Source organism: Erithacus rubecula (genome assembly GCF_903797595.1).
Source record: "Erithacus rubecula genome assembly, chromosome: 1".
In the NCBI taxonomy this organism is placed as follows: Eukaryota; Metazoa; Chordata; class Aves; order Passeriformes; family Muscicapidae; genus Erithacus; species Erithacus rubecula.
In genome coordinates, this window is record NC_136658.1 from 82,370,459 (window position 1) to 82,386,936 (window position 16,478).

The 16,478-nt window shown below is 43.0% G+C and overlaps 2 protein-coding genes across 5 annotated transcripts in view; one reads left to right on the plus strand and one right to left on the minus strand.

The window, feature by feature from the left end:
- Positions 1–665: 665 nt before the first annotated feature.
- TXNDC9 (thioredoxin domain containing 9) lies at positions 666–10,537 on the minus strand. Of its 2 annotated transcripts, none has more exons than XM_079299925.1 (5): positions 10,335–10,537; positions 8,654–8,870; positions 6,393–6,511; positions 4,254–4,508; positions 666–2,196 (listed from the first exon to the last, which is right to left on the minus strand). In XM_079299925.1, the coding sequence occupies exons 2-5, from the start codon at positions 8,840–8,842 to the stop codon at positions 2,079–2,081; spliced, it is 681 nt and encodes a 226-aa protein (XP_079156051.1). In that variant the 5' UTR covers positions 8,843–8,870; positions 10,335–10,537; the 3' UTR covers positions 666–2,078. The 2 variants fall into 2 exon arrangements, with proteins under 2 accessions (XP_079156051.1, XP_079156050.1); XM_079299924.1 differs by having other exon boundaries at positions 10,220–10,484.
- Positions 10,538–12,210: 1,673 nt separating this feature from the next.
- The window catches only part of EIF5B (eukaryotic translation initiation factor 5B), a 35,012-nt gene continuing 30,744 nt past the window's right edge, over positions 12,211–16,478 (plus strand). For 2 of the 3 annotated variants that reach the window (XM_079299795.1, XM_079299797.1), the window contains exon 1: positions 12,212–12,348. In XM_079299795.1, coding sequence (XP_079155921.1) covers positions 12,314–12,348 — 35 coding nt within the window. In that variant the 5' untranslated portion in view covers positions 12,212–12,313. Of the gene's footprint in view, positions 12,349–16,478 lie in introns of all 3 variants that reach the window. The other variant, XM_079299796.1, reaches the window with a different exon arrangement.

The following is a 16,478-nucleotide window of genomic DNA, read 5'->3' on the forward strand; positions in this document are numbered from 1 at the left end:
ATTCCTGCAAACTCCTTGTATCAGCACTAGAGTATGTGTGGTCACATTACAAGCCTGATGAAGGAAGAGGTCCCAGGAAGGATGAAGGAAGATTAACCTAGAAAAAAGATCATCAGCTTAAAGTGACATGAAACCACAGACTCCAAGCAGGATTTGCACCGAGTTTGTAACGAGGCTGTTCACGTGTAGAACTAAGTCACCTCCAACAACGCACCGTGCTGGAATCCTGACGAGCCCACACATTCCCACACAGCATGCACACATTAGGGGTGATTTTGTATTTCCACAGCTTATTCAACACAATTAGGGCTCAGTGATGAGTCCTGCTCAGACATTTGTAAAAATACTGCTGGAACATTGGTTTCCTGAATTTTGTGCAACTGGATGCAGAAAAACGGAGCACTTTCTACTGCATTGAAAGAGCATTAAAAAGGGGATCAATGTGAAGCACATCTCCTTTATGCATCTCCTAGAACAACAGGCAGCTGTGTAATTCTTAAGCTGATTGTGTTCTCAAAGTGATCCTGTATGTTAAGACAAAACGGTGTATTGCCTATTAGAAATCTAGAAATGGCTCATAAAACACTTTCTGATGGACTTTATTAATAGACAAATTAATCCACAGCATCTAGATCTCCTTCTTTGAAAGGATGCAGTAGTCAACATTAGAATGAAAATAATTTTATTTCAATGTACATGAACAGAAATAAAATATAATTTTTTAAACTTAAAGAGATATATTGCTGGGCTGGCCCAATCACAAGTGTTCTCTATTACAAGGCAGCAAGACTGGCTAGACCCACTTCACTGCTTTTTGGACCAACTGGATTCAAGGTACCACCTCAAAAGGGTCCTTCAGCACAAAGCAAGCAATTTCTTTGAAAATGAAAAAAAAATCATCAACTGTTCACCTAGCCAAGAATTTTACATTGTATCCAAGGAAGATCTCTTAAAAATTCTGTCCATAACTGAAGAACAGTACACAGTATGCAGCACTATATCTAAACTTAACAATCAAGGTTTCTCCCAAATACTTTTCTCTATTCTAATCTCTTGTACAAAGCATCTGCTATAAAATCCACACATTTCACAACCACAGAATGATACAAACCCATGAGCAAGGCTGTTTTCAATATGCTTGTTGCTATGTGCTATTACCTGCTGTATCAGCTCTGACATGCAGCATTCGTAGATGGTAAAAAGGCATTTCTCTTATTTCAGAACTCACAGAAGTTATGACTGCTTTTACAACTTAGAGTGCAATGCAGTTAATTTAGTCAATGGCATGATATGGCACCATAAGAGAAACAATTATTTGTTAAAATGCACAATTTCTTTACTAATAATTTTGTGGTGCTTTACTGATAATATAAATAATAATAAATTCAAAAAAGACAACTGGAAGAGGAACTGATAGAGAACAATCTTTTTTTTAAAAAAATGCCTGTTACCTTCTTTAATGAAGAAAAACAGAAAAAAAAACCCTTGTCAGATTCAATGAAAACAATAGGAAGTAGCTCCTCACACAGCACAGTTTAACTGTAGCCTCCTTGCCATATGATGTGGACACCTGGATACTATGAGGATTTAAAGAAATTTTTCTTCCATTATTTTAAGCAGCAAATGCTCTCAGGTATGGTGTTCCCCAAGCCACAGATTGCTTAGATTGTGGGGAAGCATTGCTGTCTGGACCCCGTTTTCATTCTTCCTTGTGCACCTCCTTTTAGCCACTGAGACCAGATCCTGGGCCAGAGGGACCTTTGGTCTGACTTCATACAGCTGTTTCTAAGTTACTTCAAAACATTTCATAAGCTTATACTTAAGACAAAGGGCTTAAGTTCATCATTTGCCATGTCACTTAGTTAGAAGGACTAAGATTTTCAAATTACAAATGACTTCCAAAAGAGGAAAAAAAATACTTAAGCTTTTTTCTGTTGTGACTCAGTTGTATAAAACTGTATAGAAAAATGAGAATTATGTGCAGATGTAATGAAAAGCAGTAAGCTTTATAAAAAACATTCTTAGAAATGTACTACGCATAAACAAAAGATGATTTACAAATATAATTAGTGGCTCTTCTAGTCATCATCAGAATCTGAATCATATATCTTTCCTCTGATGGTCTTCTTGTCCAGCTTTGTAAAGCTTGTTCCGTATTTCTTTTGACTTTGAAAAGGTGGATCCATCAAGTTTCCGCTACAGAAAAAAGGTAAGACAAGTTGATTAAAGCCATATTCATACAGACAGTAAGCATTATCTCTAATGACCTAATTAGAATGTGTTCTTCCAGAAAAACATATTCTAAGAGAACACAATGCCTACAATGCTGATCATGCTAAAGACAACTATCTGTCAGATTAAACTCTAACCAGGGAATTTCAGAGAGACTTTTCAAAACAGGTGAGGAGCCAGCAGTATAAAAGAAGTTAACGAGGTCTTGGGAGTCATATTCTAGAGTCAAAACTGAGGTTTGCCAGAAGTCACCTTGTGCTGTCTCTGCCTAGGCCAGGCAGAGCAGTTTCCACACAGGACTGCACATCTTCTACAGGACTGTGGGGGAACTTGCACCTCCCAGTGCCCCCATGATCCTGCAGGGGTTCTCTCACCAGTATGTGCATCCATGGGAATGGACCTGTGTTCCCTGTTGAGGAACTGGTTTTCACATAAAGCTGGAGCACCTGCTTCTCTTCCAGTAAGCTTGCACAAGGAGGGGAATCCCCTCTGTGTGCTCACAAAAGGGTGTGCCCTGTTTTTGTTCAGGTGACGTGTGAGGGGTTTGCATCCAAGAGTCAGTGAGTGAGTGACCAATTACAACAATTACAACCTTCTGGAATTAGCTATAAAGGGATGCTTACAAATCTGTAGTTCTTTTTTCAAAATTTTAACACTATTTTGCTGATATTAATCATAAATATACAGTTCACTCATTGTGATTTAATTACATACATCAACATACCACCTGAATCTGATTTTGGGAAAATAATCTGACCTGAACAGTTTCTTCCCCTTTTACCATCTGCTATCCCACAGGTTGAAGGAAAAGAACTATTTCTAAGCTCTGAGGAGGCCTATGCCCTTTTCAGGAACTCCAGAGTGGGATGTTACTTTCAGAACAGCATGGAAATGTGGCTTGTGTTGCAAAGGCAGGGTCTGCCAAAATGAATGAAGAACAAAATTGCTCCACTCCATGAGGAGCTAAGAACAAATACACAGTGCCAGCAGATCAAGTAGTATTAAAATTATGTCATAAGCCAATGTATCAATGTTTAGCAAATTCAGTGGTGCGTGATACTACTCCAGTGAAGGATTTTTCCCATAAAAGGCTGTTGCTGTTAGAATATGCACCCAAGCAGTCTCTGCATACTTACTTTTACTGAACTGGAAAATACCAGCTGTTTTAAAATAAATTTCAATCATTTCACCCAAAGTTCAACAGCTACTAAGCCAAACTGAGTAGTAATTCCTTTGGCTTTAAGATACAATACTTCTTGCCAAAATTTTAACTCATTAGACATTTAAATAAATTCAGTTAATGAAATTTAAAATTTAAAAAGCACTAAATATATTCAAAGCAATGGAGCAAAATTAACCTAAAAAGAGAGATGACATTTGAGCCACACTGGAAAGCAGAATTTTAGTAAATAATTCTCCTGTAAAGTTAGGCTATTGAGGTGACACATATGTTCTACTGCCTTTTGTGCTGTAGTCATTAACAAGGTATTTATGATGATTAAATTGTACTGTTATTCAATTTATTTACACTTATTCAAATTATTTTCCATTTTTAGTACTGTTTGTTGAAGAAAAAAGTATATACATGTATGTAATACTGACTTAGATGAAGTTTAAGGATGACTGAGTTTTCTCTGATGTGGATTAAAAATGCTCAGACTTTACTGCATTGCAAGTGTGACATGAAGCATCTATAGATGCTATAGGATTACATTAGATGCACGACTCTGAAGCAATATCAGAGCATCACTGCTACTCCATACACCTCATGACAAGAACTGGGTTTATTTTTATTACTCTACAAAAAGGACAACTCAACACTCATTGTATGTCTCAATACTTTGCCAAAGAGATTCTCCTCCTTCCCTTGATGAATCAGATTAAATAACTAGATTAAACTTCTACATGTCCTTTTTAGTGTACAACACACTGAAGTTACAACCTTTCAGATTCTCCTGTCTGCAAGCTCATTCTCTTTGTACTTTATCTGAAAATAAAAGAATCACAAAACATTTAATTACCTGTAATTAATTACATCTGCACAGCCTAATCTCCATTCTAAGGTTTCTGTGGTGAAGTCATCAGTGTTACCAAGGTCAGTAAAGCCCACGACGTAGTCTTGTGTTTTTCCATCTTTTATTAGTGCTAGAGTGGGAATTACTTTGATGCGCAGTCTCTCGCACAAGAAAGGAGATTTTTCAGCATTTAATTTCAAGAATTTTGTCTCAATGTGCTTTTTTGCCAATACAGTCAAATGTTTGTCCATTATTTGGCACCTGTGGAAAAATTAACCCAAAATATATGAAGTGTTGGAATGAATAAGCTGAAGGATATGCATTTGAGAGAATGTTTAAAAAGAACAGTATAGAGCTAGTTCTAGCATGTTAATACTTAGACATGACCATAATTGAGTATTTAGTTTCAAGAGAAACTATGTTTCAGAGGTAGCTGGATTTAATGACTAATAGTGGAACAGCCTGGAGCATCTCTACTGTACAATTATACCATCCCTGTCTCTAATTTCTTCCTAATTACTTTCCATACACCTGGAAACCTTGCTCTCATTTCTTGAGGCCTGCACTTACTGATGACATTCTGTTGTTCCAGCTCTAGTTGCACTGACTGTCAACTGGAAAAATTTCTCTGTAAAAGATTTCTTCAAAAAAGTACTCTCAACCTGTTACAGTGTTTTGGATTTTTGCAGTCACTACCTTCACACAGCTGAGATGGAGTAACTCAGTGTAAGCAAAAAAAAAAAAAAATGATTTGCACAGGCTGCTTTGCACAGTAGTGCTGAAGGCAAAAATACTTCACTTCTCTGTTGCCATGGAATAGGACTGAGTATACAATTACTGTTTCTCACCTATGGGACAGTGACACAGACTGCTCAAAATAGTTGTCAGATCACAGAGATTTGTGGACATGTCACCTTCAATCTCAGCTTTCTGGATGATCTTCTCTAAGCAGTTTGGCTTAGTTGCATGAACTCTGTGATGTGACAGTCACCTCTGTGATGTGACTGTCCTTAAACTCAAGAGAAGAGCTGAACAGATCAAAAAGCTGGACTGGCAAAGATGAAAGCAACTTGATACTGTGGTTGGTAAACCCAACACATGAGCTTCAACTGGTTTACCAGCATGACACACTTGACATAGCACTTTCTCAAAAGTTCCTTTCCCTGTCTGAGCTTACAGACTTTGCTGATTCAAGAAACAAGAACCTAAACCTTTACTTTATTTACAGTGACAGCCTTTCACCCTCTTGAGTAAAAACTAGCCAAACAGAACTGTTTTAAACACTTAGGAAATGTAGGACACAGATATCTCACTGCAAAATCCAGCCTTGACCTCTTTCAATTTCTCACATGGAGGCTGTTTCAGTTTATACTCTATAAGCTAGGGAGAACATAACACCTTTGGGGGGGAAAAAACCCCCAAAGAACCAAAACCAGGACAACTGGCTTCTCCTTCAATACTTTGCAACTGCACTTTAACAGAACACATTGAGAGAGACCCAGTGAGGAACAGCCTACCATCCAGAACTTCTGAAATTCTTCCAAGCAAGTGGGACATCTTAGTTTGGGTTCCTATTCTGAGTCAGCACATATTCTCAGATTTAGATGTCTCACACTCTAAAAAAAGTGACAGAATCACAAAGGCACAGGAACAACGGGAAAGCAGTTGCAACTGATCCTTTCAAAGTAAAAGGTTATATTCTCAAGATGCATAGACAAGATTGTGGTTGTATTTTTTTTCCTGTTTGTCAGAACCACACAGAATATCTCTGTCTGGAATAACCAAAAGCATCTTTTTGAAATGCTGCTCTTGTATGGTCTACATTTACAGACCTGGCTGCCTTAAACTAAATCAATCATGAAACACAGCACTCTTTCAAATATTGTCAAAGGGATTATACATCTATGTCCTAATCAATGTAGCAGAGCATTAACTGCTGTCAAATCATGTTCAGACTAACTGTAGTAGAAAAATACATTTAAAAAAATCAAATGTCTTGAAAAGTGACTGAGATTTATAATGAAGCAATATGAATACATCTAAAAACACCTGTTCATGAGTGGGATTTGAAAGAACAAAAAAATATCTATTTTTTATAGACATCTTTAAACAAAAGGTTTCTTCAGCACAGCTTATTTACTATACCTGAATGTTGTATCTCTATAGAAATGGCAAACCACATTTTTACTTTCTTTGACTTCTTGGAAAAAGTCTCTCTCGCTTGGGATTTCTCTATATTCTCCATGTCCTTTTGAAAGCCACTCCTTTTGGAAAACATAAAAGCAAATAATTAGTAAAGAGGTTGTTAGTCTATCCTGTTGTGCAAACTCTACAGCTTTTAGAAAATACCCATTTTGGAAGAGGGGCCTGCAGTGAAAACCCATTTCATACAGCAGTGGAGAAACAAATTACTTCCTCCCCTTTAGTTTTATTTTGAAAATACACAGGTAAGGCCATCTCCCTTCTTTGGAAATACAAATCTTGTACAGAACTACATAAAATTCTGCAATGCAGCCTCTCAGTAAGACAAGACTAGTTCAAAGAATACAACAAAAACTCTTGGCATTTGAAAGTTTTTTGTACACTCGAACCCATCTTAAATATAGTCAAGTAATTACATGAATTAAATAAATTTAATTTTTTACTCTATGAAAAAAAACAGTGAGGAAAAAAGCCTACTAACTCATCTGCAATAAATTATATTTTCCTATCAAATATACACTGAAGGAATCTTAACATGAACCAGGATCACAGAAAATAATTCAGAAAACACATGTGCACCATTAGTCATAACTCTGATGGAGAAACAGAGTGCCACAAGCTAAAATTTAGAGGTAACTTCAAAAACTGTCTGATCGAGTGTGCAGATATAGTTTCCAAAGAGCTGATCTTCCACATTTTGGGCAAACACACTTAAGAAAAACCCCACAGCCTCTACATTACTAAAAGTTAATTGCAGTGTTTTTAAACAAATAAAGACTAATCTAAATTATTAGAAGTAGTGCAGTATGATAAAATTTGACAAAAACTCTTCATTTTCCAAAGAGGGAAAAATTTAAGATAAATCACTACTCTTAATCTTGCAGTTTTGTCTTACAAAGGTGAAAGAAAAAGGTTTCCAAGCAAACCAAAGATATCCTGTAAACTAAATCAGGATAGAACAATCTCCTGAATACTATGTACATTAAAAATTCATGGAAGTATGAGCATATGAAGAAGTCATCATGATGCAAATCAAGAACTCACTGATCCCTCAACAGTGATTATGCATTAATTCCCCTCTCCAGAGATTTATTCTGGAATAGTGACAGCACACTCCTTTTACTGAGCAGTATCCTACCTCACATTTGCATTTGAAAGTGTGTGAGAACAGTGACTTAAGACCAAATGACATGAAAAAGTTTTTGCATGACATCTATCACATGTTCACATCCAAGGACATCAAACTGAAAAAGGAAAACATTAGAATCAAATATAAACTGAACTGCTGAAGACAAGCGAGTAGTGTGCCACTTTCCCTATTTCTGTGTTTACAGAACCAAAGCTGCTGGCACTGCCTCTCCTCCAGCATCCCAGCCATGACAATCACTGCACTCCCACTGCAATGCCTGGCATCTGCTTTTAAGGACTCCATCAGCCAGGCATGTCCTTTTAGCCAAGTCATTTCTCCCCCACCACAATCAATTTCTTTTTTAGGTTAGCTCAGATGGAACAGGCTGAGAAATCTACAGCTTCCCTACTTATAATTCAGGTCTCACACCACATTACCAAAATTAGTGTAAACTATTGTTCAAAAAGAGCTCTGAGGGAGCATAAAGACCACCTCATTTGACATGAGGTGTCAGGTCCCAAGAGAGATCCCTTCCTGTAAGAGGAAATGAGCAGTCATACCAAGACAACGTTGGCTTAGGAGGAGTGCAACAAATTATTCCAGCCTAGGAACAAGGAAAAGTCCTGTCTCATCCTTCTACAAAATACCTTAACAGGAGGGCACATATCACATGCTGTAAGTAACAGTCCAGAAGCTTCAGAAGAAAGACACTTCAAAAGGAGCCTAAACCCTTGTGGTTAGGCTGCCTACAGGACTTATGCTTCCAGACAGCAATGTTCAGTGAACACAGACACACTCAAATCTCTGTATGAGACTCCTTTTCCTATCCTTATTGTAACAATCACAGAGGTGCTTCTTTCCTCCTGTTAAAAAACACAAAGCATGCACACGTGGACAGACACTTACTTTCCTGGATAATTTAAAATTAATAAGCAGAGAAAGGAGAGAAAGAGGGAAAAATTCACAAAACCAAACAAACAATCCCAAATCACTTAGTTCACATATACAATTTCCCAAGGGTTTCCAAAAGGTCTGTTACACTCCACACATCAAGAGTCTACACTACAGAAATTACTTGTTTCTGCTGCTGGCTCTTTCTTAGGGCCTCAAGCCTCCTCTGTTTAAGGTGTTCCAATTCATCTTCATCCATTTGGTCCAGCTTCTGTATTTCAGCATCCAGATGTTCTTCCACAACCTTGGCTGACTGAAGTATTTCATTCTCCAGAACTTTTTGAAGGATATCAACAGGGGTATCAGCAGCCATCTTTAGCTGGAAAGTGGTCTCTTCAGAGCTGTGGAAACAGTGATACAAGGAATTAACATTTACACAAACACTTAATTAAAACTCTGATCTCTCTTTGCTTGCAGTTCAAGCTATAGAAAAATAAAGAAAACTATAGAAAAATAAAGTGTTGTTCTATTTGAAGACAGGAGTAGTTAGCAGATAGTTCTTTTCTTAACTGCAACCCACTTTGGAATATTTTCATGATGAACACAGATGGCAAATATACAAATGAAGTCCCATTATTTCAGCCACAAAGGCAGCTACTGAAAGTGCACAGGAACCTAAAACTGCTTGTTAACATAAAGAATAAAAATTCATCAGTTCCAAAAGGATGCTCATCCTGAGCCAGATGTACCTACTTTAACAAATATTCTGAAACAAGAAGATTCAGTTGGAAAGTCCAAGCTGCTGGGAGGAGGTATAAGATGCCTCAGAACAAGTCTAAGCAATGCTCAGTATGTAAGTTTGTGCCAGTAGTTTAAATGCAATTACTTTAAGCTCCTCAGGCACATTAACATATTTAAATCAGAGTTAACACTGCTCAGCTACAAGAAAGACAAGGTGCTCAACAGCAAATGCTCTAGGCCAATAGACTGCTTTAATTAGTTCCAGAAAATTGCTATTGCAAACAGCACCCTATGGCAGCCAGCAAGAGGATTTAAAAGCCACTACCTAATTGCTGTGAGAAGAAACACAACAAAAATAATTTTCTGTAAAGTTCTCTCTGCTCAAACACAACAAAGCACACAAAACCAGAGTGCATGAACAGTTGTGACTACACAATCGACTGCTATCCCCAATAAACTTACACTGCAGAATATTATCAGTGTAGTGACTGACAGTTTGAACAGTGACAGTGCACAGTCACCCTACTCATACTCTCAACCTGCTGACCACGGATCTGACAGTGCTGAATCTGGGTTCCAGGGTACTCTTGGCTGCGTTTCAAAGCAGGCGAACTGCCAGCGTCGCTTAGAGCTCTGTGAACACCTTGCACGCACAGGCCAGAGAAGCATCGTGACTAATGACGGGGAAGGCACCCAGATCGGGCCAGCGGCAGCGCCGGGCCCGCTGCCACACGTGTCACCGCCACACTCGCTCTGCCGCCCCAACCCCCGCCAGCCCCACTGCAATCCGAGCTGCCCAGCTGTCTCCCGGCTCCCAAATCGCGGAACCCCGCGCGCCAAGAGGCCTTTCCCGCAGAGCCGGGAGCCTCGGACGCGGTTCCGCCGCTCGGCCGGGAAGGGGCGCGGGGGTCCCGGACCGGGGGGCGGCACACGGCGGGGGCACTGCGCAGGCGCCGCCTGCCTCTCTCCGCGGAGTCACTACACACAACGCCACAGACAATCCACCCACCCGGCTCAGGATGAGCTTTCCGGGGCGCGGCGCCGCCCCGCCCGCCCTGCCCCGGGCGCGGTGCTGGTGGTGTCGCCGCTCGCGGCCGCTCCCGGTCCCGGCACCCGCCACTCACCCTCCGCTTCCTCGCGCGCCGGCCGCGCCCCTCCGCCGCTACCGCGAGAGTTAGCGCGGGGCGGACCGCGCGCGCGTGGAACTGCCCCCGGCTCGCTGATTGGCCGGGAAAACGGACGCGCGCCCCTGCGGGAGGCTGCGCGCGCACCCGCGGAACTACCCCCGACGCGCTGACTCGGCCGCGCGCCCGGGAGCGCGCCCCGCTGGCGCGCGTGCGTAGGCCACACCTGCGGGCGAGAGCCGCCGGCTCGGAGCCCGCCCGAGGTGGCTGCCCCACCCTCCGCGCCGCCGCAGCTCCGCCCCGAGCCGTGCCCGCCTGCCGCGGCGCTGCGATTCCCTCTCCCACCGCGCCTGCGAGGGGCGGGGCTCGGCACGCCCCCTGCTTCCTACTCACTTTCCAGTCGCGTATGCGCTCCGGCGGCAGCCGCTCTCTGGGGGATTCCTGCTCGGGGCCGGGCCCCGGAGCGATGGCGTGAGGTGAGTCCCACTGCGGGGGCTGTGCCGCCCCGGCGGGCTCGCCGAGAACCGGGCTGTGCCGCAGTAGCTGCGTTTCGCCGTCTCCTTGCTTCTTGCGGTGAGTGCGGTGGAAGATCCGCTGATATAAGTAACGGGATATTAAAGCGTGGGGTTTTTTTTTAAAGCAAACTAATAAAAAAATTCCCAACACACGTGTTCTGCTTTCTTCTTTCTTGGAAATCTTGCTCCCCGGTACCGAAATGCGCTGACGGAGAAGGCGCGGTGGGAAGATAAACTCGGCCTTATCTTATCTGTAGTCGGCTGGGAGCCTGGGTGGGACGCACTGATAAGGAGCTGCAGCTGTATAAAGGCAGAGGGCAGTCAGAAGTCAGGGTGCTAGGGAGCGAAGCTGTGTGGAGGTGGTGATCCTGAGGCTGAAAGGTGTGGAGAACAGCGAGCCTTGCTCTGTCGGCCGAAGGAGTTACCGCGGCAGGGTGATGACAACAACAACAACACGTGCAGTTCTCAAAGCCTATTAAATAAATACATGAAACGATGTCCGTGCTGCCTGTGAGCGTTGTTATTTCTGCTCCATCTTGCTTTGCTCCGGACACGCCGTGTCTCTGAACGTCGGTCCCCTCCCGCTGCCCCGCAGGGCTTTCCCGTGAGCGTGCTCTCCCTGGGCTCCTTGGAGAGGAGTGGGAGGGAAAACTTTGTACCTTGAGAAAATCTGGCAAAGGGGAAGGAGTTACCATACTTTAAACGTCTCCCATTCCTGGAGGTCATTGCTATGAACCCAGTGCTGCCTCCTAGGGCCCCCCCGTTAGGAAGAAGGCCAGTCACCTCAGGGTAGGTGGAACAGTTCTGGTTGCACTTCGCATACAAGGCAGGCGGGAGGTGCTGGGCATAACGGACCAGCAGAGCCCAGTGAAGGGCGGGGGGAGATGTCCTGGCCATGTCCCAACCAAAATTGCTTTCTGGTCACTGCACTGCTGCCCTGCTCCATAAAAACTTTCCCCTTAGTCTCTCCATTCCTCCGCTTTGGCTTAGGTGTCCCATTTGCCTCCAGATAAACCTTTACAAACGTGTTTATTTTGCCTATCAGTCAGGTTTCATGGCCAAACGGGTCACAATCCTGACAGGAAGTCCTGGGGCCCTTGGCAAGGCAGGAGGGCTGGGGGGCAAACTGCAGACTGGGGACATCATTTAGATATTTCCCGGGGCTGCCTGAGGACCAGGAGGGTAGCTACAATATTCAGGGCGTCGCTTAGATATTTTCCGGGGGCTGTCCGACGTCCAAACGGAGGCGAACAAAGCCGGTTTCACGAAGCCGGTGGGTCTCTGGGCCCGTTCCCCCTCCGGCCGGCAGGAGGCGCCGGCGCGCGGAGAACGGCGGCGCGGGCGGGGCGGGGCCGGGGGCGGGGCAGGCGCGTGCGCGGCGCGCGGCGGTGCCATATGCGCGGGGCGGCGCGCGGGGCGGCGCGCGGTCAGCGGTGAGGGGTCGCGCGCGCCGGTGCCGCCGCCATGGGCAAGAAGCAGAAGAACCGCAGCGAGGAGAGGTGAGAGAGACAGGAAAGCCCCTTCCCACTCCCCCGTCCCCCCGCAGGGACCCCCGCACCGGGCCGCCCGCGGCGGCGTGACACGGCCCACACGGCGCTGAGTCAGGCGCCGGGCCCGGCCGGGACTCGCGGCCTCATCGCAGGCGGGGCGCGTCAGGCCCGGCTCGGCCCGGCCGTGCGTGTGTTTGGCCGTGAAGGGACAGGCGGATCGATTTCCAGCTGAAAAATAGCTGCTTAGTGCAATTGAAGTGATTCAAATGTGGGTTTCTTAATTATTTTTTATCTCTTGCTGCGAGTTAGTGCTATAGATCGTTCTTTAACACTGATATCTGCATGTTTCTTGTGCTTGCTTAATAAATGCAGATGGTGGGTATTTTAGTGGTTGGACAATAAGAGAGTCGCCTCTGTCGTTATATTCATATAGTCGTATACAATGCCCTATCTGTGAACTTTTTTGTGTGAAAGAGTTTCCTATAAAGGCAGCTGTATTAACCATATGGAATGCTGACCAAATGACATTGTGTCTCCTACACTAGTAGGAGAGAATGTATTTTTACTTGTCACTATAAAGTAATAATTCAAAGAAACAATCGGTTTAAAGAGTATTTTTAGTTTTTAATAGTGACAGGTAGTTAAATGAACACTGATGTCTTGAAACGTGTAAGAACTAGTAACTACAGCATTTTTCCCTTGAGCCATTAAGTGTTTCTCTGGAATTTCTCCCCATGACAGCTGTGTCACAAAATACTCTTCAATCTCTGAGAATTTATTACTTAGGCATGTATTGATGCTTACTTAAGGCTGTTACTCTATCAGGTCAAGGTATAAACTATTTCAGTTTTGCCGGTCCTTTCTGGGTAATGAGCGTTTTCTTCGTGAGTTTTTTTCCTCATCTTTTGCCATGCCATGTGTGTTGCTTTTTACTGTCATTATCAACTTGTTTCACGGGCTGTATTTCACAGGAATGTCTTGGAAGCAGCTCTGATGAGATGAGTTGAATGTGACTTGAGAAAGAAGAGAGAAGGGTTGGATATTTGTGCTCTAAAGGAAGGAAGACCTAGTGCCTGTCTTTGTACGCAGTGTGGTAGATGCCATATGTGTGGAAAAACCTTTGGGTACTGAAACTGTTTCTTGGGGCTGTTTCATGGGTAGTGTTTGGTGTGCAGGAAGCACTTGGAGTGTTGGTGCCTGCTGGATACTTTGTTCTCTCTGCATATCTCTGCACATATTTCTCTGTGTGAATTACTGAGCACGGGCCTCCCTGGTGTGCTACACACAAAACGTCATTTGTGTTTAAACATGGAAGCATACCTTAAAGAAAAGGTCAAGAATTTCTTGTTAAAATAGTTGAAATCTTGAGAGCCTCATTATTATTACATCAGATCTCAACGTTGCAAAAAAGAAAGGACAATAGTGCAGTTACAGTAGTGGTGCTCCCTGTTGCCTAGTCCTAAGGTCAGTGGTTTCATCCTGGTGGTGGTGGTGAGCTGCTGCAGAGAGCTGTCAGCATCAGGTGTCCTTCACTGGGTGCGTGTGATTGCTCATGGTTGTGGTTTTCATCTTCCTCACTCTAGGATCCACTTGAGATCGTTTTTGTATGCTTATTAATGTAACTTTGCTCATCACTGGTTATTCCATGAAGCTTTGTGGTTGGCTACCTCCATTGGTTAGCTCCAAATAAGAGAAAGATACTGTGTTAAATACTATTTATTTCTTGTTTGTTCCCCCTAAAACCAATTTTCTTTAGGTCTGGATTTCTTTTAGCCAGCGTCTCTCAAGTTGTGGGGCATCCTGTGTCAGTAGAAGTGAGTCTGTAGAAGCCATCTCTGTTTATCCCATATCCCTGTGCCTTGCTGTGTCTTGTATCTTCTCTTCTCAAGGCCACAGCTCCCATACCAGGCCTGTATTTCTCTACACTACATTATTGTTGTGGACTTGTGAATATCTCATTCTGTGCTGTGACTGTTTGTCACTGATTCTATATGAAACTACAGTTGCAGCATGTCAAGTAAACAAAAGTAGAACCAATTAGGCATAGGCATCTGATTAATTAGAGAAATTGCTGTCACAGCTAAATCAAGGAACAGTTGCAGGCAGGTCAGAAGTTCAGCCAAAGTAAGCCTTGACAGGCTTTAGTTCCTGGGTTTAGTTTAGGGTCTTACAAATGCAGTACTGAGCTTAGGAATTGCTCCCAGCAGTGACAGTACAGTCACAGGGCTACACAGTTGTATGGTAGGGAGAGGGATGATGTGGAAGCAGAATATAACCGAGAATGTGTTTGAGAAAAGAGGACAGGATGGTTACACTGTCTGTTTTATAGCAGGGGGTTTGAGGGATGGAAGTGAGGATGAACCTGGAAGACCAGTGATGTTTTGGAACAGGTGTTGCCTGCAGAGGTAACTTTCATTTTCTGGTAGTCTTGGTTCTAAGTGGCATCCTTGTGAGTATCAAGTTCCCCTGAGAGAAAGGGTGCACTCTGTGTTTGCATCTGTGGCTTGAATCTGAAGTTCCAAAATCTCCCATCAGTCTCCCCTCTATTTCTGGTAAAGTGAGAGAGGAATGGCACTGTGTGGTCAAAGGCTTCCAGTTGGATTTGCTTGCTGCATCTTCAGTTCTGTGCCATATACTGCTGTGCTATTTATTCCCTCCTTTTCCTCTCTTTTTTTCCCCCAGCTGTTATATTACAGGAACAATCCCTTATACCCTTTTTGGCTGCAGCTCCTAAAGTATGTGGCAGCTCATGGGCACAACTTGTAGTGCAGAGGGAGCATGTGGGAAGATGCAGGTGGTTATGTTTATGCTGTGAATATTTGTTTGAGAATTGATGTGGTGGCAGCAAGGAGATTTTCTGCTTGACACCCTGGGACAAATTATGTAAGGTACAAGTAATCTTTGCTCTGCTTTTCTCCCCTCAGCCCCATAGCTTTGACTTCTGAAGTAGAGTTTCCTCTTCCCCTATTTCTGCTGATTAGGATGGCAGTCATACCAACAGATATTGATGTGTGCTGAGAAATGAGGCTGAGAATGAATTTTGTCCCTATGTACTTATACCCTCTTTCTATAACAAGACCCTGAGTGAGATGATAGCTGTGATGAGCAGGAAAAAAATGAAAAATGCAAGACTGTGGCCTGTTACGAATACAGATTGCAACCTGAACACTACAAATCTGTTCATACTATACTAGCACCTCTGTTATGCCCTTCTGGAGCTCTGTTAGTGACTCTTGATGCTTGATTGCTGTGCATCTGCCAACAAAATTTATTTAGAGTGGTCAGATATGTGGTCACTTTGTAGTGTGTTAGGTATGTTTGTTCTTTGTAAAGGTGGAGAATGTCTTTAGCTTCTAAGCCATAGGGAACTGCTTTAATTGTTTCCTCTTTGGAGTTTTTCTGTTTGTGGTGATCACTCATTTTCAAATGAAATGTCATAGCAAATATGTCAATGAAAATACGAGATGTTGAGTTTTCAAGCTTTCCTAATGAGCAGGTACTCTGTATAGTCTAGCTCCTTTTGGGAGGAGTGTTATGCTTTGGTTCTTTGATATGGTTGTAATGGCAGAAGGTATGTCAAGGTTCTATCCTACTGTCTTTGGAATTTTGTTAGGAATTTTTTTTTAATGTGTGTGGAGAAAGGCTGTTATGAATCTGAGCCTCAAATTGCTGCTGTAGACTTCCTAGTGAGTGTGCTATGTACTCTGTGTAACAAATTATTCCTTGCCTAGAATATGGATCTTTCCTTTTGAAGGTGTTAGCTTTTCATATTTTTTTTCCTCATCTCAGCTTTAAGTCACCTTCTTTTTCTCTTAATAGGTTTCCTTAGCTTCCAGTAGGCAGTATTTAGCTGTGTTTATTCTTCTGCCCTTTAATAATGTGACCTGTTGCCTAGGCATTCCACTCTGATCATTCATGCTTATTACTTTAGAAATTACAGGTGCTAGCTGTGATTCTGCAGCCAAGAGTGAACACTGCTGCTAAAACAAGACTTACAGTGCTCTTACTGATGCTGTGTATTGCTTTTTGTCTGGTATTGTCTACTAGTTAGTATGTTTGGCTCCTTTTCTATTAGTGTGTTAAGTAAGATCTTCTCAATATTGTGTAGGAAAGTTCTGTGAAGGCTAGAGGATAGTTTG

What these genes read in the sequence shown, in the direction of transcription:
- TXNDC9 (XM_079299925.1), bottom strand. Translation starts at nt 8,842, where the DNA reads ATGGCTGCTGATACCCCTGTTGATATCCTTCAAAAAGTTCTGGAGAAT. An exon ending in AGAGCCAGCAGCAGAAACAA is followed by an intron (nt 6,512 to 8,653) that starts GTAATTTCTGTA and finishes GTTTTCCAAAAG; the next exon opens with GAGTGGCTTTCAAAAGGACA. An exon ending in GCAGATGTAATTAATTACAG is followed by an intron (nt 2,197 to 4,253) that starts GTAATTAAATGT and finishes TTTTTTCTGTAG; the next exon opens with CGGAAACTTGATGGATCCAC.